Source organism: Phocoena sinus, chromosome 2 (genome assembly GCF_008692025.1).
Source record: "Phocoena sinus isolate mPhoSin1 chromosome 2, mPhoSin1.pri, whole genome shotgun sequence".
Lineage (NCBI taxonomy): Eukaryota > Metazoa > Chordata > Mammalia > Artiodactyla > Phocoenidae > Phocoena > Phocoena sinus.
In genome coordinates this window covers 39849903-39877225 of record NC_045764.1, presented here as the reverse complement: position 1 = coordinate 39877225, position 27323 = coordinate 39849903, and the positions used below count along the sequence as shown (strand labels likewise).

General features: G+C 42.7%; 1 protein-coding gene across 1 annotated transcript in view; it reads right to left on the bottom strand.

Annotated features, from left to right (window-relative positions):
* Window positions 1–1782: 1782 nt before the first annotated feature.
* Window positions 1783–27323, bottom strand: part of NTRK3 (neurotrophic receptor tyrosine kinase 3) — a 377501-nt gene continuing 351960 nt past the window's right edge. Inside the window, exons 16-17 of the mRNA XM_032623818.1 lie at window positions 6914–7072; window positions 1783–3905 (exon numbers count right to left, since the gene is read on the bottom strand). Coding sequence (XP_032479709.1) covers window positions 3720–3905; window positions 6914–7072 — 345 coding nt within the window. The 3' untranslated portion in view covers window positions 1783–3719. The remainder of the gene's footprint in view (window positions 3906–6913; window positions 7073–27323) is intronic.

Genomic DNA, 27323 nt, shown 5'->3' with positions numbered 1-27323 from the left:
TAGTGACCCTCAAGATCCACCCAGAGGTCAGGGATATAATTAGAGGGCAGCATCTGGTTCACATCCAAAATAAAGAACTGGAAGGACCCTTGGCCATGGCACCCTACTCCAAGGTGGGCATCCAACAGCAGGTCACTCACACCCAGTCCTGGAGGGGACCAGGTGAGGATGGCGTGGCAGGGAGACCAGCCTGGGGAACCTGGAGCATCTACCACAGCTACAAAGGAGCTTGCATAATGCTACACCCCTTCCCGGTCGCTCAGACATGGACTTCTAAACCGTGGAGTTTGGAAGGGGGCGATGAGATTGAAGTAGACTGGGGTGGCCATACTGGCTAATGGGATGTCATTTCAACACCCATTTAATTACCTCAGGCTCCTTAAAAATAAATAAGTAAGTAAATAACACTTCACCAGGGCCTTTTGCCTGTGTAGGAAGTCTAGGAGGGTGAAGGAGACCAGATGCTCCTTGTAGGCGTAAAGTAACCTCGGGCACTTCAGCTCCTTCATCGTTGTGACTGCAAAGGAGGAGAGGACAGTCTTATTGGAACCCACCTGTGCCCAGGCCGACAAGCCCTCTGAGGCAACTGCCCCCACCCAGGCAAGGCCTGCAGAGGGCTGCCCTGGCATTCCAGAGTGGTCCTGAGAAAAGGGACACAGAGAGTCGGTGCTGTTAGAGTCTAAGAATTCCACAATGTAGAGATTAGCAAACACACCTCTTATTTTGCAGATGGAGAAACGGAGACACGGGGGAGTCTTCTCGGTCCTCCCTCTACAGAAGAATCCACCTTCTCTGCTCACCCCAGAGCCCTGAGTACCCTTTCCATTTCCACAGTCCCATTCTCTGTCTCCTTCACTCTCCAAAAAGACTTTTTATTTTGTCCACCTGCTGAGGTTAGTAAGTCAACACGCAGACTCTCTACACAGAGAGCACACCAAGGGCAGTGAGAAAGCAGGCCCTCCCCCTCTGCTCCTCCAACCCCGTACCCTTCATCTTGGAGTCTTACAGGAGACAGCTGCTTATGATGGACGTGAAGAGGGTGTGACCCCCAAGGCCTACACAGAGGCTGAAGGGACTCAGACAAGGGCAATCTGACAACACCAGTCTCCTTGTCCGCAAAGGAATTGCGTACTTCCATTAGGCCGTGAGGACACAGTGCCCTGCGCTGAAACCCTACTACATTCTGCATTCCCAATTGCCCATCAATCCCTCCCCACCCTCCCTTTCTTGCAGACTATCAGGGACTCTGAGGTTCTAGGAACACACAGCCAAGAAGATGGAAGCTACACAGTGTCTGTATGGGGGAGGATGTGGCAGCAACAGGAGCCTCGGAGCCTCATCTCTCACTAAGAGACACCTCCCTGCAGCTGCCCCAGACCGCTCCCTCCTTGAACAACTTTCCCTTAGTTCGCTAGGGCCAAACCAGACTGCAGAGTTCAACCCAGCATTAACAGCCCCGGAAGAGACCAAGGCCCACCAGGTAGAAAGACAAGAGGGGAGATTGCCATAGGATAGCACAGGATTCTTTTGAGGGAGCGCATCCCAAGAGCTCTCCTCCAAAGTCCTCGGGGCTGGGAGCACAGCACAGAGAGAAAAGACACACCCAACTCCAACTCCCCTCCCTCCCCTCCCGGCCCCACTCAGCAGCCTCAGCCATCCCTGAAGCAAGCCTCCACCCCCACCCCCCCACACACCCCCCCACCTCCCCCCAGCCCCCGCCACCATGGCCTACAGTCCGAGCACAGCTCAGAATAAAAATATTTGTGGGTCTAAAAAAAGAAGCAAAACCACCAACACAAAATTCAGTCCCAAACCCCACACAGGATGCCTGCACTGCAGCTGACCAGAACATCCAGGCGGCTGATGGTCCCTTAAGCTGGCCAAGAGGGGTGCAGGTCGGGGGACCCAGAGGCTCCAGTCGGGCAAAGCCCAGTCCATTCGGTAGCTCTGTGCTTGGGTGAGGCGGAGGGACTGGTGGCCTGGGAGAAGCACATCCTCTTCTCCCCAGCGGGAGGACTCTGTGGGGCTAAGCTGTGGGTTTCCACGGGCATTTTGTTGTCACGGGTCAGGGGGGCCCGCAGATGCACCCCTGTCGCAGTCTTTGACAGCGGCAGCTGGGAAGGCAGTGATTCCCCTGGTGTCGGGGCAGAGGGAGCTGGCCCCAGCCCAGATGCTTCCTTCTCTCTCCCTGGTCAGGGCTCCGTCCTCATTAAGATGCCAAGCCTGCGGCAGCGGCCAGGCATTGGATGCTTCCCCAAGCAGCCTCGGCCCCTCCCCCTGCACCCAGTCCACAGAAGTGATTTCTCAGCCCCTGCATTTTCACAGCACTCAAAGGCAGATGCATCAATCCTTCCAGGGGCTGGAAACGTGAGGAGAATGACAAGGGGCCGGATGTAGGTGCCAAACAGATTCTCCCTGCCCCGCCCCCTGGCTCCTGCCCACTCCACTGCCTGGCTCCCTGAAGCAAGCACTGCCCCAGCCTCTCGCCAGACCTGGGCTCCTTTCTCAGCAGTGGGGTTTACCTGGGACTTCCTAGAGGCCCAGGAAGTGGGAGCTAGAATCTAGAGAAGGCGGGTTGAGAAATAGACGACCCAGGGGGGCAGACCTTATAAGACCTGCAAAGAATGAAGTCTCCTGCCGTTGGAACTCTGCTGTGCCCACATGTGCAGACAACACGGGGGATGTCTGACACCCCCCTTAACTCCCCAATAGCCTGAATGTCGGGGGTGCGGCCAAGGAGACTTTCCAATGATGGAAAGACAGGAGGCAGTGCCTTGACAGGGTTCAGATTTCAGCTTTTAATTCTGTGGTTCTTTAAATCCAGGAAGTCCAGTTCTTGAAGTCCAGAGGAGAGATGACACATCTCTTTCAAATTTAGGAAGGAACTTGAGCATGGTTTACAACAAGATGGATGTAGTCCACTGTCGCCATGGTCTTGTGTTTTGCTGTCGTTGTTGTTTTGTTCAGTGTTTACCTGTAGGCGCCATTGCTGACTCCCCAAAGCATCAGGACTATACTTTCTAGAAAAGACAAATTAGAAAATCGTCTTGAGGGGGAGGAAAGGAGGAAGGCATGGAGCAGATGGTCAGGGGATGTGTGAGGCGTCCCAGAGGCCCCTGGTGCGGTGTTCTTTCCTCGCTGAGCCTGTCGATGAGGTCTGCCCGTGCACATGTGCAGAGCTTGGAGCTAACACACCTGTGCAGATGGTCACCTGTGCAGCAGTGATTGGCACTCCACCCCAGCTCCTCCAGTCCCAACGTGAAGATTGTCTCTGTGCATCGTCAAAGTCTTCTGCTCCCAGAAGTCGGAGCTGAAGAAGCACGGGCCACAGCCTGCGTCTAAGGGAAGTTTCAATTGCATTCATAATACTTAAGATTTTCTGAGTTGTTGTTACAGTCTTATGGTTTGTGTATCAGCAGCTTCTCTGTGCATTAGAGAAGAGGTTATCTCTCTGTAGATATAGATAGTTAGATATATAAATATATATATTTTATATATATATATATATATATATATATATATATATGCCAAACTGCCTTACAGGGTTTTTATTCTTTCTTTTTTTTTCAGTGTTGTATGTGTAGCAGGCACTTGAGTTTATATGAAGATGTTTGCTTCAGTCAAGGATGAAAGAAAAGAGTCTGTGCAGTGGAAAAGAAGGGGTGTGAGGCCGGGAGAGAAGAGGCAACAGAATATGAATTCACGACCACTGGCCACCACTAGCCAAGGATGTCCAAGTAGATGGGGGTGGCTTTCCCCAGAGCATGGAGGATTTTGTAGATCTCCTTGATGTTCAGCCGCTGCTGCGGTTCCCTCTGCCAGCACCCCAGCATGACATCGTACACCTCTTTGGGGCAGACTCGGGGCCTCTCCAAAACACGACCTTGGGTGATGCACTCAATGACCTGAAAAAGAGAGGAGAACAGGGAAGTTATCACCAAAGCTCAGCCTTGGCCCTGTGGCTCAGGCACAGCAGAAGGCAATGACTTCACTGATGAGCTTCAGTGCAGAGGCGGGGTACCCTCCTGAGGCTGGGCTGGAGACCAGAGTTGCTCGCCTGTCCTGTGCATGGGTTCCAAGGGCCATGATCCAGCACTAGCTGGTCCAGCCCACTGCTGCCCTCTATTCTCCATCTCTTAGGCCAGGCCTCCAACTCCCACAGACATTCTTCCTTTCACTTCTCTCTTCCTCTCTAGTCCTGAATCTTATCTAGATGACTGAGCTGCATTCATTTCCCACTTGGCAGTGGGGATTGGCAACTGACCTGTCCCACCCCCTCTTAGGAGCCTGCATGATTTTGAAACCCCCTTGAAGGAGCTCTGCCCCTCCATGGTTCCCACTTCCTGTCAAGCTCCCCTCCCAGGCACAGCCTCGGTGCACATGTGATGCTGACCTCTAAGCCATTACACAGGCCCCTTCCTCAGTGAGGCGCATCCTCCCTTGCTCTTTGCACTAAACCATGTATTCTGTTTCTTGAAAAGTCCTTAACACTAGGACTAGCCACCTGATTCACCACTGCCCAGCTGGGTGTCCAGAGAAAGTCAATTAACCTCATAGGATCGCAGCATCCTCACCTGTAAGATGGGGATCAGATGTCTCCCTTGACCACCTCCTAAGACTGCTGTAAGGACCAAATGAGGCCAGGGAAAGGGATTGTATGAGCCACTGTACCAAACGGGAGGCCATAGGGAGGAGTAGGAAGAAAGCAAATAATGTACACCTGGACCATCCCCTGCTGGCCCCTCAGGACCACGCCTGTAATTTGCAGTTCAATTCCAATTCCCCAAAAAGATTTCTTTGCTGACACTGTGAATTTTCAAGATTCTATCTTACAGTTCTCAGGTTATTTTAACTTCTGCCTAACTCTCCCACTGTAACGTTGGGCAACTTATGTACCCCGAACCACAGTTTCCTCATTTTGAAGACAGACCGTGATGACAAAATCACACAGAATTTTCTCTAGTAGAGTATGTGAAAAATGTTATTTCCCTCTCTTTGCCCCCATTAATCTGTATATAGTTTTTATCTCCCTAGGCTGCCCTCAACAGCGCCTTGTCTGGAGTGTGGGCTCATGTCACTCTGACTCTGAGATGGCTTTGTCAAACAATCACTGTGTTAGCACTTTCCTGGTCCTGGTCACCCCAGAGTCTGCAAAGGCCCACTAGGCTCTGTTCTTTGCCAGCCTGAAAGGTCTCCAGCTGTTCCTGTCCCGTTTTTATTTGAACCCTGTCTCCACCTTCCATTACCTTCACCTCCATGAAAAGGGGTCCAGTTCAAACTGCAGTAGCCACTGCCTAGTGCTAAGATTAAAAGCACTGAAGGGTGGTGTCTCCTCCAATGTGGGGCTCTCCAGCTTGTCAATTTCAATAGAGCAACTCATTATCAGTGACTGTCAGGACTTCACTGCTGGTGTTGGTAGCGTGGAAGCGGTGGCCGGGGGTAGGAAGCCCATCTTCAAGGCCAGTGCCTTACCAAGCAGTGTCAGAGACGACCACAAGAGCCCCGTTAGGTACTCTAAGCCAGTTTAGGTAACCAGGACAGGTCATCTGCTGAGACCAATAGAACCCTCAGCCCAGATTCCCCTCTTTACTAGGGCAACCAAACTACATAGGGGCTGTGATCAGGGTGCCTTGTGTGCCTGAGTGCATGCAAATGTGCCAACACGTGCACACAAGCATGTGTATATATGCATGCATGCATGTGTATGTGCGTGTATGTTTACCACTACTCCCTACCTAGGAAAACAATAATTTTTTAAAGCATCATAACAAATGAGTTCTGATATACACACTTACATTTCTTTTAAAGGTCGTCAAAATATTTTGTCCTATTTTGGGAAATGTGGTCAGGACCCATTCAGTTTGCAAATGATGAGACGTTACAAATGTAATGAAATGCCTTCTTTTCAGTCTTTGACATTAACTTAATTAAACGGTCAGGGTATAGGAAAGCAAAAATGAACATAGCTTCCAAGAAGAGAGACACTTTCTGGAATATTCAGATAGGATTCTAATATTAAAAGGTCCTCATGTTCATGTTTTCCCGGAAGACAGAAGACCATAAACTGCAATCTTTTATAGGTCTGCTGGGTTGGGAGACCAAGCCCTTTACTGTCTGCAGACTGGACCGAGTTCCCTGGGATGACACAATGGCACTGAGAAGCATCTTGCTTTGGACCACGGCCCAAGCCTTCTCCAGGCTGATGCTTTCACCTCTGGCCAGTCCATTCCAGAACCCCAAGCAGCGCCCCTCCCTTTGTCCTGAATTTCAACAAGTGTTTGTGTGAAAAGTACTGAGTTAATATAAGCTAATGTGCTTAGGAAAATGCCGGGCACTAAATGTTAGCTATTATTAAATTTGATGACTAGCATTTTTTATTAATATTGTAAATCAAAAGTATAAAATACATAATGTGTATATTATTACATTTACTGTTATGATTCATCTTATTCCTGGAAGTCCACACACAGCTCTATCAGTAACATGAAATTTGCCTTGCCAGTTCACCTTCCTGCACATCTCTGGGCCTGGTCTACCTAAAGCCTTTGGGGACCCAGATGACTTGGGCATAGTAGGTGTTTCCACAGGATGGCACAATCGAAAAACTCATAGTTGTTTTTTGTTTTCACTTTCTGTCTTAGTGAAACATTTGTGATTTTTAAGTGTAGCAGAGCAAACAGAACCGTGACTTGCATCTCAATTTCAACATCTAATTTCATGCTCTCTTGACAATCACAGTACATTTCCTACAGCTATAATTTTTTTTCTACCAAGAAGGTCTCTCCTTCTGCTTCTGCCAGCATTTGCTCTGCTGGCTCCAAACCCCACCTAATGCTTTACACACTCTAAGTGCTGGCCTGAGATGTCTCTGCCTTCCTCCAAATCAAGGTTCCCATCTGTCCCCTTTCTGTACCTCTGTGTTTGAGAGCTGGAACCATGGCTGTTTTCCATAGGTGAAGATCTCCCAGAGAATCACCCCAAAGCTCCACACATCACTTTCCGTAGTGAACTTCCGGTACATGATGCTTTCAGGGGGCATCCAACGAATGGGGAGCATGGTGTGTCCTCCCACCTAAAAGGGGTCGAGACAGAAGCACACACAGTGACCAGATTGCCAGAATCAGTCATATCAGTCTGCACTCTTCATAGGCAGATGCCCTCTTGATGCATCTTATTCTAAGATAGCCAAACATGATGCAACTTTTGTGATGAGCGTGGGGGGCCAGTGGAGATAAGCCTACGATACTGCAGGGAGCTAGAGTAGCAATTAGAGATAACACCTAAGGGAAGGTATGTTCCTTGGCATGGAATATAAAGAAAGATTACAAGATGATTTGAAGTGGGAGAGAAGATTTCAGAATCTGGTACTACAATCAAATCTAACCTTGAGAGGGAGTCCAGAGGGAAGTCACAGAATCACTGAGCAAGGCTACCAAGTGTCAGAGTATTTGCAGATATTAGGTTAGACTCCTTGGCCAAGGAGGTTAGATGCATGGTCCATGTGCATCTAATCTGTATTACTATGACTTTAGCTTTATCTGACAATCTTGAATTTCTCACTGCTACTTAGAACTCAGTGTTCTGAGTGAAGGGGATAGGGAAGTTCAAAAGTATGAAAGACCACATGCTGATGAGAAATCAGGTGGACCAGAAGAGAATTCACAACCTTTCTTAGCAAGATCTCAAAGGCCAGTTAGGAAAGTGTTTTTTTTTTAAATAGCCCGAGGAGGACATCAGCCACCTGTGGGTTTACAGATCTGACAGCCAAGGGCAAGAGGAAGTGACTGACATTCAGGGTACACTTTCCTGAGAAAAAACATTAGGGAAATCCTCACTGCCCAGGAGGTCAGAGATATTATTAGCATAAGTGGAAGAAAATTCACAGCATGTTTTAGAACCCAGGAACTAACTGTATCATTCATAAATAGAGCATCAGAAATGGGAACTTCTGGCTAATACATGAAACTTGTTGGAAAACTGCTTTCGACTGATAGAAAAATCTCTCTATAAATGTCCTGATGAAACTATTGGTATTAATCAAAGTTCTCATTTTTATGATGGGCCAGTTGGAGGAATCATAATCATAAACACTTAAGAAAGAATGACTTGTTGGCGATGGGCAACCTTGTTTCTAAAAAAAAAAGAGATCATGTTTGCCCTACCCACTTGAAGTATTTTAGAAGATAAATGATAATATGGATTTGCAGAAGTTGTTTTCAACCTGGGATTTTATAATCAAGGTAGCTCTGTATCAAATGTAAAGACAAATGAAGATGTTTCTTTCAGACAAGCAGACTCAGAAAGTGTACCACTCATAGCCTTTGAGAAAAACAAAGAAGAAAAAATTGAGGATGTACTCCAGAAAAACAGAAAAAGAATCTAAAATATATGATGACTTGGAATATAACAAAGAGTGCAAAGCAAATAAGCCACAAAAAACACAATTTAAATCTAAATAATGGTCACTAATGTGGTAGTAAAATGTAATATAATTACTAATAAATGATTTCTGTAAAATAGAGGCATAAAGTAAATAATAATAGTAATAATACAAATAGTACTATCACTGCTATTATTAACGATATTCTGGAATGAAACTTCCAGATAATTTCAACAATAAGTGCACAGACGAGTAGGTAGGGAAATAATCAAAAGCCTGATAAGGGCTCTGTCTTTTAGAAGGAAGGGCAAGGGAGCTTACAGAAAGTCATCAGTTGTTGATTACAACAGTTTAAATTTAAATGTGCTTGCTAAAATTTTAAAGTAGCTTCTAAAAGAATAGAAATAGTACATATAGCTTCCAAACCAGTTTCAGGAAAATAGAACTAAAAATCTCTAACCAATACCAAAAAGACTACACAAAGGGGGAGGGATAATAGTGAATAGCACAAAATGAAAAAGAAGTTTAAATAATATCACTATAAACAATAAGAATTAATGGGTTATATATGATACCTCTTAAATAAGAGAAACATTTATGTTAAAAAATCAATATGCATGTTATCTAGAAAAGACATATTTAAAAGGAAATAACAGAAAATACTGAAAATTTTGAAAATACTGAAACTTTTGACAAAAATATAACAAACAGTAAAAAAAATTGAATATACAATGTGTATAATATTCACTATACATAATAATATATGACAATGTATAATTGAATATATAATATATATTGAATAGATAATATTCAATATGTATAATATACATTGAAAATATGATTCATATATAGTATATTGAATATATGTCATATATTCAATATAGAACATATCAAAATTGAATGCATATATGAAAAAATTTCAGAAAGCCAAGAACTAAATGGATACAAAGTGGTCTATATTATATTTGAAGATGGTAAAATTCGCCATTATGAAAATTATGAGCTTTTTTGCTCCAATTAAGATAGCAACAAAAATGTATAAAAAGTAAAACAGGTTATAAATAAAGGAAAACTAACAAAGCTACAATTACAATGGAAAATTAAAACACTTATTTTGCAAAATGATAGATCAAGAAGACAACAGAAATAAAGATACATTTAAAAAATAAAAGAAATGAGTTTTAATTGATATATATGAGTGATGCATGTACATTTCAGCCTCCTGAAAAAGCTGCATATTAATTTCAATTATCTAAAAGGCGTTTATAAAAACCAATCACATATTATCCTCACAGGAACTCTGAAATTCCAAGAGAAGAAATAAAGTAAACATAAGGTAAAAATAAAAGAAGAAAAGCCATTCTTTCAAAAGATGCCCAAAATTACCAACACCCTTTCCTGATTAAAAGCCCTAATTCATTAGTAATAAAAGGTAACTTCCTGTATTTAATATACTAAATATCATATTAGAAGGTATCTTCTATTACTGATTTTATGCAATACTTTTCAGGTGGCCCTAGCCACTACAATAAAGCAGGAATAAAAACAAGGTAAAAATACTGAAAAGGAGGAGTCAAAACACCATTGTTCGCATATGATATGACAGTTTAAGACAATTAGCTAAAAAGCAATTAGAACAATTATATGATTTAGTAAGATACCCAGACATGAAATGAATATACAAAAATCAGACTATTCTCATGCACTAGTAAAATGACTTCAAAATTCAATAAACATGCTCGTACATTAGCAACAATAACAAAATGTTTAAGATTCCTAGGTATAGCTTTAGCAGAAAATATACAAGGTCTATGTAAAGAAAAGTATTGAAAAACATAAAAGAAGATCTGAATACATGGAAAGACTGTCTTTTCCTTGGATAGGAAGACTCAATATCATGAACCTCTCATTCTTCCCTAAAATTAATCTAAAAATTCAACACAATCTAAATAAAACCCTCAATGGAATGATATATGGAAACTGACAATATGATACCAAAATTCATTGAGAGGAGTAAATATTTGATTAAAAAAACTAAGATATACTTGAGATAGAACAACAAGGGATATTTGCTGTATCAGATAGCATAACATATTATCAAACTACAGGAATGAACACACTGTGTTACTGGCATAGCAATAGACAATTTCACTGATCAATGGAACAAAATAGAGTCCAGAAGCAGACCCATGTATCAATACTGGAATTTAATATATGAAATGATAGGTTAGTAATCAGTGTTGGGACAATGAACTATTCATTTAAAAAGTACACTTAGATACCTACCTCACACCATATACAAAAATCATTTCCAGATGGATTAAAGAGCTAAACATAAAAAACAAAACAATAATCATATTAGAAGAAAACTTAGAAAAGTATTTGGATAACCTCAGGAGAGGAAGGCCTTCCTAAATAAGACACATGTTCAAGGAGCCATAAAGGACAGAATTCAGAGATACCACTGGTATAAATTCAATACTTTTGCATGGCAAAATACAAAATAAGCATAGTTAAAAGACAAATGACAGAGAAAATATTTGCAATATATGTAACAAGGAATTAAAATCCATATATTATAAAGTGCTTCCTTAAATTAGTTAAAAACAAGAAATCCAACAGAGAAATGAATCAAGGGTAAGAGTAGATGATTCACAAAACAGCTACAAATGGCCACAAACACATGAAGAAATGTCAAAACAATAAAAGACACATTTTTTTTAATATTATGTGGGGAAAATGAAGGGACTGGTATCATCCAGTGCATGAGAGGTCCTGAGGAAGAGTTATTCCTTGCTAAGACTGGGGTAGTTTTTTTTGAGGGCAGCCTGGCAGAATCTGTCCACACTAAAGATGTTAAGTGTCTTTTAATCCAGCAATTTTACTTCTAGAAGTCTTCGAAAAATACTTGCTCATGTAAGCAAAAATACTTCGTTGAAGATATTTTATTTCATTGTTTTTAAGGGCAGGAATTTGTTCATCATTAAATGTATATGCAGCAGTTAAAAGGAATACAGTAGAGTTATGTAGAGTGATATGTCAATACGTCTAGGATATAGTAAATGAAAATGCAAAACATTAAAAATATATATTAGCATTCTCATTTATGTAAAAATGTGTATGCATAGGGCTTCCCTGGTGGCACAGTGGTTGAGAGTCCGCCTGCCGATGCAGGGGACGCGGGTTCGTGCCCCGGTCCAGGACGATCCCACATGCCGCGGAGCGGCTGGGCCCGTGAGCCATGGCCGCTGAGCCTGCATGTCCGGAGCCTGTGCTCCGCAACGGGAGAGGCCACAACAGTGAGAGGCCCGCGTACCGCAAAAAAAAAAAAAAAAAATGTGTATGCATAAGCAAATATATTAAAAGGCAATAATGTATTATATAACTCTGTAAATGCATAGAAAAGGTCCAGAGATATAGCCATTAAACCAGTGGTTTTCTCTAGAAAGGAGAGTGAGAACTGACCAAAGAGAAAATTCCATTTTTTTTACCATAGTATGTATTTCTATGCTATTTGTAATTTTATCATAATCGTGTGCCACATTTGAAAATTTTAAACAATAAAAGAAAAAAATAAACATATGACTAAAGGAAAACCAGTGGACCTAATTTATTTACATTCTAAATCAAAATATTAGTTTTGAAGAAAAATTGGGTTTTTGATAGAATCTAGTGGAATGGTTTATTGTACCTGGTTTCTTGAATAAAAAGAAAAAGAGATTAGGAATATGGGAACATTTTTCTTGATGAAAAATGGTAAATAACAGGTTCCTCCAAATTGATGCTGGTTGTTTGCCTCATTTGATGATTTTATACACAATCTGAAAGAGCCATTCCAAATTGAAATTTCCAAGTTTACCGTAAGAGAAATTTGAATGTGCTGGTGTAAACTTTGATGAGCTTAAGCGTCTGGGCAGAAAATTATCAGAAGGGTATTAATTGGCCACAGAGGTACCACTAAGAACTTTATCAAGATTTTCTCTGGGCGGCACCACCAATGTGGGTGAAGTTTATATGACATTCCTATAGAAGTGGACTAAAGCATTTCAAGTGAACTGTGATATAACAATGAAAAGTAATAAGTTGGAAGTCAGAAGCTTGTATTCTGATGTGACTTATTTATTTATTTTTGCGCTACACGGGCCTCTCACTGTTGTGGCCTCTCCCGTTGTAGAGCACAGGCTCCGGACGCGCAGGCTCAGCGGCCATGGCTCACGGACCCAGCCGCTCCGCGGCATGTGGGATCTTCCCAGACTGGGGAATGGACCCGTGTCCCCTGCATCGGCAGGCGGACTCTCAACCACGGCGCCACCAGGGAAGCCCTGATGTGACTTGTGACAAGCTCTTAACCTCTTTGAATTTCAGTTTCCTCATCTTCAACATAGGAGTCAAGCAACGGCCGTATCTAAAGTGAGATGATGTATATAAAAACCAACTGAGCATCACTAAATACAAAAAATAATACACGTAAAGTGCAATGACTGTGCCCTATGTGTAGTGAGCAGCAGAGCAAACCTGATTTCCTAGATTGTCCATATTTCCCATAGATCCACCTAGACTACACTGATTTTCCTTCAGAGCTACCTGCATTCTTGTGTCCTTCTCCCACATTGGAGAGATACAGTCTGGGAAAGGTAGTGGTCAAATCCTTCCTTGGTAAAAAAAATACTGACAAATATCCCCATAGCGAAACCTAGCCAGGCAAGCAATGGGCTGAAATAATAATCTTAATAAAAATAGTCCTAATTAATGCACACTGAATTTCAGCCACTGGATGTTTACACACACCCCACATTTAATCCTCTCTCTCGTCCTATGTGGTAGAATTCCCTAGTATCCCCATTTCACAGATGAAGATAAGGTAATTTGCCTAGGCACTGCCTGAGAAATTCTTGCTAATGATCCAAGCTCTCAATGAGATACATTAAGGATCTGAAAGCTGAGCTTTAAAATAAGAAATATATAGGAATAAGGCGAAAATTCCAAGAAATGAGTCTAAAAATAAAATAACTTCTTGGAGAGCTTCGGATTACACTACCTTGAGTAATACCTTCCACCACCTCTGTTATTGTGGATTCAGGTGCTGTCAGCCTGATCTTCCTTTATGAAGTCCCCTTTTAGGGCTTCCCTGGTGGCGCAGTGGTTGAGAGTCCGCCCGCCGATACAGGGGACATGGGTTCGTGCCCCGGTCCGGGAGGATCCCACATGCTGCGGAGCGGCTGGGCCCGTGAGCCATGGCCGCTGAGCCTGCGTGTCCGGAGCCTGTGCTCCGCAACGGGAGAGGCCACAACAGTGAGAGGCCTGTGTACCAGAAAAAAAAAAAAGTTCCCTTTTACCTAACAATGTCAGCAGCCACTGATGATCATTGCCCAGATCCATTACTTCATTAGTGGCTTTAAAAGGGTGACATTCTAATTCTAGCATTCCCTCTGCATAGATTAGCTGGAAATCTCCTATGAATAAAAACTTTCCTTCACTAACTATTTGGTTACACTGATAACAGTTTATACTAGAAACTTTCCTTCACTATTTGGTTACACTGTTTTGTTTTAGTTTGGTTTTGAGAAGCATCATCAATTCTTTGTGTGTGCACATGCGTGCGTGTGTGTGTGTGTGTGTGTGTGTGTGTGTGTTAATACATTTGAAGTGTTTCCATCAATTATAATTGCTCTTTTTTGATGTTCAACTGTTCAATCTTTGGCCAGTAGCAGCCTCTTCAAGTTGGCACCTCTCACCAAACCCCAGTGGTCTTTGATAGCATCCTTGCTTTTGGACAAGAAAAAATATCCTAGGCTCATCTTGTCCATTTGCTGCCCTGGCCCTAGACTCTGTCATTTTTTCAAGGAACCCTGGATCCTTTTGGTGGATAATGGAATTTAGAGACCACACTATGGAAGCCAGGAATGCTCACTGCTGTTGGGTTGGTCAGTATTTCTGGGTCCTTATAATGGAAATAACTAGGAAAAACTTTTCTTTCGAAAGACAATACTTCAGGAGTTTATATTGCTTTTTCCAACTCAAATTTAGGATTACAGAGCTTTTACTTGACTTTGGTTTTATATCTGTACTTTTTTTCTTATGCTGAAAACCTTGATTCTTACATTAGTAGTATTACTTATTTGCTTTACCCTAATACATATATTTCAAATTCAGTTCAAGTATCTTTACTAACAGCATGATTGCTGAAAGCTGTCCACAGTCTTTGCAGTTCTTTTCATCTTTAAGATATACCTACTAGGGACATACCTAAAACATTGCTATGTTTTAAAGTCATGTGAAGTAATTCCTCTCTGAGAGACGAAGTCACCAACCTAATACACAGGTTTATCCATTTCATTTTGTTTTTGATTTTTAAGAATTGCTTTGCTTTTTCTTTCCCATTCGACATAATGTTTTACAAAGATGCAAAAACCGTTACATGGTTTTAAAGTCAAACCAAAAAAATCAAGGTACATGAAATCTAAGTCTAGTGCCATCTCTGTTCACTCTCCTCACCCTGATCTCCTCCCTCCAGAGGCAACCATTTTATGTTTGTTTTTAGTTTATTCTTTTACTGTTTGTAACATAAGCAAATATGGATTATGTTCATTTTCCTCACTTTCATAAATGAAAGTAGGATACCATACCTGTTACATACTTTACTTCTTTTCCCCCACTGGGGTTCTCTCGTTCCTTTTATAGCTAGATAGCACTCCATGTGCATGATCACACCACAGTTTATCCAATCAGTCCACTATTGATAGGACTGGGTTGTTTCCATTCTTTTGTTATTGTCAACAGGGAAATGCTCTCTTTACGTATAGCTCAGGTGGTTCTCACTCCCCGTAAGGGGTAATTGCCTAAAATTTCCATGGAGTGTAACAGGCAGAGATAGACTGCAGTGCCCACTGAGATGTTTTCAATAACATAACTTTGGAGATACATGAAGTCTTTCCAATGGGTACCCAGGCAAGGACAGCTTTGAAGGATTATGCAGATCCTCAAGTCTCCTATGGATTTTTTCTAACACTGAGAACTCGCTGCGGTCCAGCAATTTCCCTGCCCAATTGTGCATGCACACACACACACACACACGCCTGCCACTCTCAAAAGGAAAGACAAATCTCTCACTCATTCTAAATCTTAGGATAGAAAACCTACAGAAGACAAATGAATAAACTCTGTGAAATATTGGTATGGGTGTTGAAAATGAATGTCTCTAGTAACTGGGAAATAAATTCTTTTGCAAGTCTGGTGGTTTCCAATTCTTTTCAAACCACTGAAGGGGGACAGACTTCAAAGAATTATCAGCTGAGAGAAGATTAAAAAGAAATTTTGATAAGAGACCAATATGTGATTTTAGGCAAAAAACGAGATATGAGTTCGAAGAATTGTCACGTTACAGTAACAAAATTCTTTCCTTTCCCATTCGGTTTATTGTGAATAACGTTTCTCATTTCTTATATTTATAAAAATGAAAAAAACAGTAATAGAATTGATCCTGAACCTTAATCTAATTCCTTACCTTAGCAATAAATAATATTCATCAATGAATACAAACTAATCGAAAAATATAAGAGGTATTTCCAAAAATATTGTACACCTTATCTTTCACATTCATCAAAAGTTGTGATATATATACATTATTTTGATCTACTGCCTATTTCTGTGTATTACCAATAATTGTAATGATAACTCAATCCAAATCTCTTAACATCTAGAAACTTATGATCATTGGGCATTAAAAATTATATTTAAATCTTTGTACATATTTCTGTCACACTAAATTGTGACAGAATGGCCAATAAAAGCCTTTCATGCATAAAATGGGAAGCCATAAGGATAAAATTTGGTAGGGAAACTGGAATGAAAATATAAATTCAAGAAGAAAAAGGAACCATGTAAACCTGAGTGTTTAAGTACTTGTTCATGTGTTTTATAGATGATAGGTCAAATTGCTCTGGTATTTAAAGTTCATTAGCATTAAAGGAGCGATGTATCTTTCTAATGTCAATATTTACAACGCTGTGGAAATGACATACTTAAAAGTATGGTGACGATTTTAGATGGCAACTTAAAACATGCAAAGGGACATACATGGTTTTTCAAAATTATTTTAGGGGTATTAAAGTTTGAAGATGACAGGTATAGAGCCTGGGCATCAAGGGTGTAATGTTTATCTTTCCCCAAGGCTGTATGTCACCCATCCTCAGGCCTGCAGCTATATCCTGGGAGAGGATGTGAAAAGAGGAAAGCAAAAACTACAGCCTCACCTCCAGCCTCAGGTGCTTGCCTGAAATCCTCCAGCCTCATTTCTTTCATTCAAGCCTTCAGCCCTCACTCCCAGCCTTGCCCTGAGGGCCAGGAGTAAGTGGGATTGAAGGGTGGAAAAGCAGGATGGCTGCAGAGGCTGCCAGGTTCCTTTTCCTTCTGGGGGCAGGATGCCCTGGGGCAGAGTGTTCCTGGTGGGAGGCAAACCTCCACCCTCCCCACAGCCATCCCTTCTCTTAGTAGCCTGCCTTTCCTGAACAAGGAAATTGTCTTGCTTATTTCCATAGAATGATGTCAACTTCCCTGCAGTCAGAGGGAACCCACTGCTGTGGGTTAAAGAGAAACTCAGCTGAGCTCGAGAAAGCTCTCAGGTCTCTGCATCTAATTACACAGAAAAGGAGGCAGCTTCTTCAAAGGACATATGGAAGCCCGCTTCTCTCCCAGAAGTTCAAAATGTCTATCTTCACATAATTCTGACAAGGTATAAAGGAGACAAAGTGACCCATATATTCCAGATAAAGAAATAAGGACCCAGCAAAGGTGAGCAAATACAGGGCATTATTGATACCAATGGAAGGATTCAAGCTTCCTCTGTAATCACTAATCTATATGGGCCATGTCAAAATCTGTTAAAGCAGATGAGAATGGCAGATGCTTTCTGAAGAGTTATAGAAACTTTGCAATGTACATTAATGGCAAAATACCCTAATCAGGAGATTATCATAAAGATTGTCACTTATGGTGCCATTATTTTTTACTTATTCAATTTTAATCTCTCTTAATTGCATGTCTCAGCACATAGAAGAGTCTCCATATCCATTAAGGAAAATAAAAGGCTTAGCATATATGCTTTCTTCATCCCCTGGAAAGTCTCCTCGTTTCCCAAATGCCCCAGTACCTTTGCCTCTTACACCCAGCTCTGCTCGTCTGAGCAGCTCGTCAGCCAGGCGGGGGGCAGTCACCTTGAACATGCCCCAGGTAGGAGTCCCAGCCACTAAACACAGTCTTTAAAATCACTGCCACTCTTATTCCCGAGGGTCTGGGGTTTTCAAGGGCTGCATATCAGTATTAGCTACATCCAATACAGACACATACATCCATACATCGGGAAGGAGACTGTTTAGATGAACATATGTGCATGTCAATCACATGCATGTGAGTACAGTCATGGATACAAACAGGTCTGTCACTCATGCCCCGAACATATGAAGTTGGTGAAATCTCCCTCTGACACCTCTTGAAATAAATGACCTAAATGTAGGAGGAAAGGTCCAAAGTTTTTTTTTTGCTTTTTTTTTCATTTTAACCATTTTTTTAAATTGGAGTATAGTTAATTTACAATGTTGTGTTAGTTTCAGGTGTATAGCAAAATGATTCAGTTATACACACACACACACACACACACACACACACACACACACACACACATATATACACATACCTGTAGTTTTTCAATTCTTTTCCATTATAGATTATTACAAGATATTGAATATAATTTCCTGTGCTATACAGTAGGTCCTTGTTTACCTATTTTGTATATTGTAGTGTGTACACATTAATCCCAAACTCCTAATTTATCTACCCGTCCCCTGCTAATCCCTTCGGTAACCATAAGTTTGTTTTGTGTGTCTGTGAGTCTGTTTCTGTTTTGTAAATAAGTCCATTTGTATCATTTTTTTCAGATTCCACATAGACGTGATATCATATGATATTTGTCTTTCTCTGACTTACTTCACTTAATATGATAATCTCCAGGTGCATCTATGTTGCTGCAAATGGCATTATTTCATTCTTTTTCATGGCTGAGTAATAGTCCATTGTGTGTGTGTGTGTGTGTGTGTGTGTGTGTGTGTGTATATATATATATATATATATATATATATATATAAAAGTCCTTGCATCCTGTCTCCAAGATAGCAAAAATAAATGATTTCACTCTAAACCAGTTGGTTAGCTTTGCTGACAGCCTCAAAACTTGCCAGAATGGCAGAGCCCTCCTTCCTGGAATTAACCCTTCTCACTGCCCGCCCCACTCCAACTGCTGGGCTCTCCTAATAGCTCCATCCCCACATATATGGGAGGCCCTCGGAGCCTTTGAAATGGCAGCCTGCCCTCAGGGAACTCTCTCAGTTCTAACTTCTCTCTCCTCCTCCTCTTTCCTTCTCCCCTCACTTTCTCCAGTGTGGTCTTCTGAGTTGAGGATGCTGTATTTTCAACCAGCTTTTCACCACCCTGCCCAGCTCTAAAATTTGATCATTCACTAGGCATGCTTCTTTGGTGTCTGAACCTATACTCTTTCCCTCCAGATGACATCTGGATTCCTGGTGCATCTTTAGGGGACCAGTCTGCACTGCAACTGCACACTGTCCAGCCCCTCAAATCCAAGTTCTTTAGAATCCGAGGTCTGAAAGGAGAGATTCAACACTAAAGCTATAGCTCATGAACACACAGGGCTGGGAAGGGCCTTGGAAATTACCTAATCCCCCTAAGGGCATGCAAACCTTGGTTGGAAGAGAGGCAGTGACTTGTTCAAGGTCACTAAGGAAAGTTAAATGAAATGGAACCAAAGTTCCAAAGAGTCTTGTTCTCAGTGTGAACCTTTTAGTGGAGAAGGGCATACATACATAAAGGTGTACAAATCAAAAACACACAGATTGAATCTTATGAAGTTTAAATTTTGGATCTATAGTCTCCTTTCCTCACTGATGTGTACGGACTTTGGGTCACCTGGCAGAACTCTGAGTTTCCTCCTGTTGTAATGGTGTGTGCCTTCGGGATATATTAGCTTGAGTATTGGTTTGGTTTAGATCTACAGTCTATGTGTGTGTGTGCATTCATAAATATGTGTCTGTCTGTGGCTTCATACCAGTTGCAGAGATTTCACGGATGAAACCTTTACACAAAAGACTGAGATTTTTCTATAGTGACATCAGACTTCTGACTTAATAAGGCAAAATTGTTTTGGCTTCTTTTTGTCTCTCTTCCTCTTCCCAATCAAGTAGGGCAAATTATTATGTAACTTCTTATAGACACAAACTGAAGATCACGGTCCCAGGTCTAATGGGTGCTTGGAACTCTTTGGAGGGAAAGTGCAGAGGAAACTCACAAAGACGCTATTATAGCACCGCTCCCTCGAAGCAGGGCTTTATGACGGCTTAAGCAAGAAATGTCCGTTTAAGAGAACTTTGGTGGAATGGATGTTTCAGGCTGAGCCTCTAGCCCCAGGATTAGGAAAAACCACTGGAGTTTTCCAAAAATACAAGGAGTTTTAAGAGCCAAGTTGTTCAGCAGTGTGAGCCCAGAGGATAAAGAGGCCCATTGTGATTCTGCCCAACTCTCTTTACCTAGAGCTGCATCTGCCGGGAGCAAGTTCTCAGACGGAAGCCCCAGGACACATACCTTTTATAACTTCCCCTTTTGTTTTCCTCTTTCTAAATCCTGTGTAAATGCTGGCGCTCATTCTGAGAACTCATTGTCCTTTACTGCCCCAAACAATGTATATTTTTATAGAGCCTACATTGCAAGTTCAAAGATGTGGGCTGAAAAATGACTTGGCTCTGGTTTTCTTTTCCAAATGCCCAGACGTGGAGCCTCCTGGCTGCACTCATATCTTCTCACGGAAGCAAACTTGAGGGATGTTGTTAAAAGGGCCCGACTTGCTGAACAAAGCTGGAGATATCAGCTCAGCTCAGATCCATGGACCACACTGGATCCAGACTGATCCATTCAGACCCCAAGTGCTTGCTAAACATCAATAGGTAAAGGAAGGCAGGAGGATAAAGCCTCTTTGTGATCAATCTAGATTTTTAATTTACCCTGTACAGCTCAGGCACTGATAGGTTTTGGTTTAGATTCAGATTTATTTAGCAAAAATAAGATAATCCCTTTCAAGCAAGAAAGGCTTTGCTAAATATTTAGATGTCTCCCCAAATCTGAAAAATATAACAACTCCTATTGAAAATGTGTGTATAGGATGAAGAAACAGAAGATCCAACAGAGCAAAAAGGATAATTTATAACTTGGCCAATACCCTTTACTAGCTAAGCAACCCTAGGGGATGTATTTGACCTCTGAAGACTCAGCTTTCTAGGGTATAAAATGGGGACAATAATGCAGCTACACAGAACATGTACAGACACTAAATGAGATATTAAATGGAACAGAGACATGGTGGGTTTTCAATACACATGCTCAGGCATGTGACTTTGGATCAAAATCTTTCTTGAAAGATGCTACTTTCTCAACGTCTATGTTTAATGAATGAATAGCACCTCTCAATTTTTCCAGGGACTTGGACATTCTGCTCAGTGACCCTTACAACAAAGAGACACCATTCTTGATTTATGGATAAGGAAACCAGCTCAAGAATGGAATGTCAGCAAGTCCATGGTGGATAGAGGCCAAGCTAAAAGTCAATCCACTGCCACACTCCAAATCTCTTTCATTAGGGGTTTTGTGGGTTCAAGACAATTCGACCTACAAACACTGGGAACGGCTAAAAGAAGCTTCCAGGAGCAGTGTGGCCACCAGACCCGGATCCTTGGAATATTTGGCTGTTTACCAAAGCAGGGTTTAGACACTTAGGAAGTGCACCTAACGTGAATCTCAGGGAAGACAAGACCGGGCAGGTTAGTGGCTGCACAGCCTATGAGAGAGGCCTCAGGGGAAAAAAGGAAGAACAAGATGATTTGAATTTTAAAAAGCAAAGACTAAGATGGGATCTTTTTCCTCCAAAAGCAAAACGAATTATAATTGTCTCCTCCAGCCATCTTCTCAGAGACATTAATAACGATAGCAATAATACTTCCTATTGAATGAATATCCCACCAGCCTTAAGACGACAGCATTGACTTTTTAATCACGATTCTAGTTTTATGATATCATCTTATAAGCCTGGGCTTTCCATCCAGCAGCAGGGGTGACCAGACAGCAGATGTGCACCAATGGCTCCATGAGAGAAAGAGCTTTTCTAATAATCGCTGGAATAGCCTCCCTTGAAAGCCAATGAGGCCTTATCTGTAAATAAGCTCAGGCTGAGTCCCCACCTCTTAAGCTTTGAATGACAGGTTAGACTATGTGGCCTTCTTAACTGAAGGCTTTTTTTCCCTCTAATTTCAAGATTCCAACAGCCTGGCACACTTGACCCGTCATTTATAATGTCTGTTATGCAGACCCAGTGCCTGGGTCGTGGGAACACCTTCTTGCCCTTCCATTGCGAGGGTCCCAAATCAGCTGTCCCAGAAACAGACAGTTTAAAACAGCCTCTGTTTGGTGCTATTTGATCTTTAGCTCAGACAGAATGTGTGAGGACTAATTAGAGAATGTTTATAAAGCCTAGCCAGTAGCACGACACTACCGTTGAAAGTACTGATGTATAGTATTATTTCCTATAATGACAGGGATTTCTGTGCTGGTCTGACACCTGCCGTCATGAGGGGCTGCTTCTGAACTGCCTCTAAAAGAGGTCTGGCCAGCTGCGGTCTTCCCACTTCCCTCACTGTGAGAACCCTCGGGTCATGGTGCATGTGGCTCACACATCTCTCATCTCTCTGGGCCAGAGGTTGGAAAAGGCAGGTAGCCGTTTCTGGGTCAGTGGAAGGTAAGACCTAAAGCCTCTAACAATCTTTGCACCCTGCACGCTCTACTCAATGCTGTTGAAAAAGCATAAAATCTCCCATTAAAAAAGCTGCTGGGTGCAGAAACTGGTCCCCAGAATGGGAACAGAAGGTGGCCCACCCTTAAGCAGATCGCACAGCAAAGGCAGTATAACATAACGATACAGCATTAGACACAAGGCTGCAAATTCATAGCCATGTCACCTCCAGAAATCACTTAACCTCTCTGAGCCTCGGTTTCTCCATATGTTAAACAACAACTGGTATTTACTTCCTAAAATGACCATGAGCATTAAATAAAATAATCCATGTAAAGCATTTGGCACAGTATCCAGCACATGGCAAGTGTCAATACAACGGTCCCCATTAGCACTATGGGTGTGTAGTAGTGTTGCTATCTTAGCACATATTTGCAAGAAGCGTACTCCACATCGAGGATTTAGATAACATAGGGGGATAGGTTTTGAACTTCTGTGGGTGCAGGTAGACGGGGGTATTTGGTGATGGTAAAGATTGAGGCCGGATTAGGAACTAAATCTCAGGTGTCCTTGGGTATGGCTCGTTCAGTGTTGGGCTTCCGAGAAAGAGAAGTCTTTTTTGGTTTTGTGGTGCCACAAGAAGCAAACAAACCCTTGCCTCCTTTCTCCCCTCTCCCTCCACTTGCCCTGTGCTCTTCATGAAGCATTTGCCAGCCCTCAGTTACAGTGCTTAGTGCAGGTTGAACACATCAGCCAGAAAGGCACGGCTGTAGCTAGAGGTAAAATCTGCTACTTCTGAACCTCTCCAAATTAATCATTCTAACCTGAGGGAGACTTGGCCTTTGGGCCCACCTTTTTGTTTTATTAACTGCCAACAAAAAATGCCGGAAGTGGCTGGGGAAGAAGCACAAAATGGGGGACAGGGAACACTTTGCATATTTTAATTACTTCAGTAAACAATACATATCACAGCAGAAGCCTACCATCAATGGCTACGTCCCAGGCAAAGGGAATTTGGAAGATCATCATGGGACCTGACATAAAAAACATGCACCTCCTCCTTAGGCTAGAGGCTGCCTTATCTAGCTTCCCTGAGCTGGAGTTAAACTTGCAATCCCTCCACAGACTAGTTGCTGGAGCAGCTCCAACTAGGGCAAGAAGGTGAACAATACACAACTTTTCACACTCAAACCTTTCTGGAGAATTGAATGCTCCTCTTCACCCAATAGAAAGAGGGATTCTTCTCGGAGTCATGAAACAAGACCCTTCGATACTAAAGGCAGGACCCTTGGTGCCTGAGAGGAGAGAGCTCACAGATCACTGGCTGGATCTCTGGCAGGACCACAAACATGAACCAGTGGATAACATTCTCCATCCTCATGTAAAGGTGGGGATTCAACTTAGAAAAAATAACAGGATTAAGTTCTCAGGGAAGCCTGCGGTTAGGGGATAGCAGCTGAATCACTCTTCGAACTGCCAAGTGATTAATCAACTTGTTAATACCACTACTATTTTTATGCATCACAGGTTCTTAGTTAGCCCTTCCCCTACGAAATTCCAGGAAACAGTACTAGTTAACCTAGCCACCCCGCTTCCAGTGATGGGTGGCCTCCAGCATCTTGGGAGGAAGGCAGCAGGAAGGAAGATCTGACACCAAGGGAAGCCGTGGAACCCAGTGGAAAGAACACTGGATTGAGACTCAGGTCAACTGAGTTCTTATCCTAGTTCCACCAGGGTGTCACCCTGCGGCTTTGGCACCCTGTGCTTCCTTTTGGTCTCAATTTTCACATCTGCAATAAGGAAAAAATTGGACCAGAGGATTGCTACGCTTCTTCTCCATGTGAAATCGGCATGAGATTGTCCAAAGCAAAATTTTCTTATCTTCATCAATATACCAGGAGCACTGAACAAAAGCTCAAGGTCCTTCCCAACAACAGCAGCCTCAGCAGCCTGGCTTTCCAGAGTTTGTGTGTGTGTGTGTGTGTGTGTGTGTGTGTGTGTGTGTGTGTGTGTGTTCCAAGAAAGACAAGAAGAGCAATGGGCCAGAACTTGGGAGCTCCAGGGCCCTGCCTTAGCTTTACATCACACCACCTGGCTCATCCCTGGGCCCCTGGGTCCTCATTTATAAAATTGGTAGGGTGAGCGAAGAGAATTGGGCTAGTTGACTTTGAGGTCATCTAGTTCCAAAACACGGTGATTCGGTGAAGCAAAGACTAGATGACCTCTGGATGCCCCTCCCAGCCCTGGGAGAAGGTTAGAGTTCTGAGACCCACTAGTTCCACACAGCCCACTACTCTACAACTGGATCCCAGGGTGCCTTTTTGCAGTGAAGGGTGTGAGCCAAGGGTAATCTCAGATGAAAGAGCTGGAGGAGCTTTCCCTCCACACAGCATCTGGCATCCCAAGCTATCATCTGAGGCCTGCAGCTGTGGGCTGCCCCTTCTCCCTTTATAAACAAGCCCTACCTCTTGGCTTCTCCCTCAAGGTCAAAAGGAGGGGGAAGACTGCTCCGAGGATGAACCCAGGAGAAAGTCTTAAATGCTAAGCCAGTAATCACAGTTGGATGGTGTTTTTCAAAGGCATTCCTACTCTATTGTACACATTCATGTTTCCAAAAGCGTAGAAGGAGGATAAGGGCAAGTGGGCTTCTTGTCTCTAATGAAACTGGGATGAAACATCTTACTCAGGGTCATTTAGTGAGTCCCCAGGAGGTAGAGCGAGACTAAGTCTGGGGTAGGCAATCCTCAAGCATAGTGCCCTCATCTTAATTTATTTAAACCTCTGGTCTCCACTGCAACAGAGGTAGAAAGAGATTCTTTCATTATTTCAAGGTTGGGGCAGAGGTGGAAGGCTTGTCCCAGTGAACAGGGATACAGAACAAAAACTTACTGAGTGTTTATACTGGGCCAGGATCTATGATAGATAAGACAAAATGCACTGCTTCATCCACTCCTCTCAATATGCCTTGGCTCTGGAAATTATTATTATCAAAAGCATTGCATGAAGGAAGGAAGGGAAGGAAAGGGAGGAAGAGGTTAAGCAACTTATGTGAGTTCAAAAGGCTGAAGAGTGAAAGATCCAAGCCTCACACCTAAATTATTCTGATTCCAAAACCAATGTTCTTTTGCACCCCCAAGTCAGAGGTCTTATGCATTTTCAAGTTGAAGGGAGACTCGCTTGTAAAAAAAGTTTTCAAGCCTATAAATTGATGGGCTGGAGGTGGCAGATTTGGGGAAGTATGATAGAAATCCCAGAATTTGATTTCTGTGAAAACACCCATAAAAGCTAACGAGGATTTTCATTCAGAAATATCTAAATCTGCAGATTCAATGAAGGAAGATGGAAGCCAACATCGGCCCAGAGAATGCTCATAAAAATGACACTGGAAAACATCATATGTTCCTCCTCGTAGACGGACTGGAAAAAGCAGTCAGTCACGGGCTTTGCTTCCTTGGTCTTTGCTTTGCAGATTTTCTCTGCGTGATGCCTGGCCTGACTCCTGTAGAAGTGAGGCGGATTATTTCAGCTGGGCTCCCCATGGCAAGGACTCCCTGATGAAGACAGGTCTTTGTTAGTGATCAACTAGGTCCCGGATAATCTGTTCAGCTCCTGCAGCATGTATCATCATAATTTTCAAAATTCATTAGCCTTGATTGTTTGGAAATCTATTTCCCATTAATGTCTCTTTCTCTAAGATCGTCGTTTCAGGCAGAGAAAGAGGAAGGCAGAGAGAGATGGAGGGATGATGGGCAGGTTGAGTAGAGAGGAGAAGGAAGGAGGGAGAGAGCTAGCAACACATGTCAAGCCTGGTGACTTATTTGGGTCTTAGAATTAAGCCACTGCAGAAATAAGTTCTAAACCTGGATTTGGTGATTACTGGGACAATACACTGCGTTTTTGCTTAAGATAGATTAAGTTTTTTGTCACTTGTAGCCAAAAGAATCTTGATCTAACAGTCGAAAATTCAACTCTCAAGTTCATCTTTATTTCAAGGAATAAAATGTCGATTTCTAGAAATGAACCTAAGAAGAAAGACTCAGAGAGATGCCAGAGGCCCAGATAGAAACCAGCTTGCCCAGCTAGGATGGAATTGCAATATACCTTCTCTCACCCCCCGAGTGCACTTTTCTTCTTTCCTGCTCTGCGTGCTGGTACCCACATGCCAGGGTCTCACCAGCCACCAAGCGTCACACACATGTGGCTCTGAGACCAGCACCTGAACTGAAAGCTTTCCTTGTATGACTGCACCTGCCCAAAACCAGTGCGATTGGCTGCAGGTCGCATCAGACATCTAGTTTCCATTAGGGTTAGCCACAAATGCCAGCATGGGAGGAGGCGGCAGAAATCAGAGGAACTAGCTAATGCTCAAGAGAGGTAGGGACCAGCCCAGCAGACCCAGGCAAAAGAGATAGCCGAACTTATGTTATTTCCACCAGCATCTCCAGACAGGAGGTCTTGTCACAATCCTTCCAGACATATGGATTTCTCATAAGTCATCTGTCCCCAAAGAATTGTGGAAGCAAATGGACTTGACCAACTTTGAAGATAAGATCCAGAACAAGGAGTATAGAATCCCATCAAAAATGCTAGGGCACCTTTGCTAATGAGCGGCATTATGGCACAACCAGACGGTTCCCTTCTTTTCTCTGTCATCTTCCCTCTGGCTCCCCAGAGCCCTTTCACGTGAAGCCCTGGGCCCCACCCCATACCAGGCAACTCTCAGCATGCTCTTCTGGGGGTTTGCTCTGATCTGAGACATCTATTTTCAGATCATCAGAGAGCAATGCCAAGAGAACCAGGAGTTCAAAGGTTAATTACCATTGAATAGGCAGAGCTCCTATCTCTGGATAAATCTCCAGGTGAGAACCCAAAGGATTGACCCTGGGAACACACAACCAATTTCCCTGAACTTAAGGACATGAGACGCCACATAATTAAGAGGCACCTCCCACAGGACAATGTATTAGGCTCCCTCCCAAAAGGCCCGTCTTCACTCTCTTACGTTGCAAGACTTGGAATAGCAACAAAAAGGTGAAAAATCATATCCCACAATTTCAACGCTGTTCAACTATGTTGGTTTTTGACTCCGTCAAAGTCCTA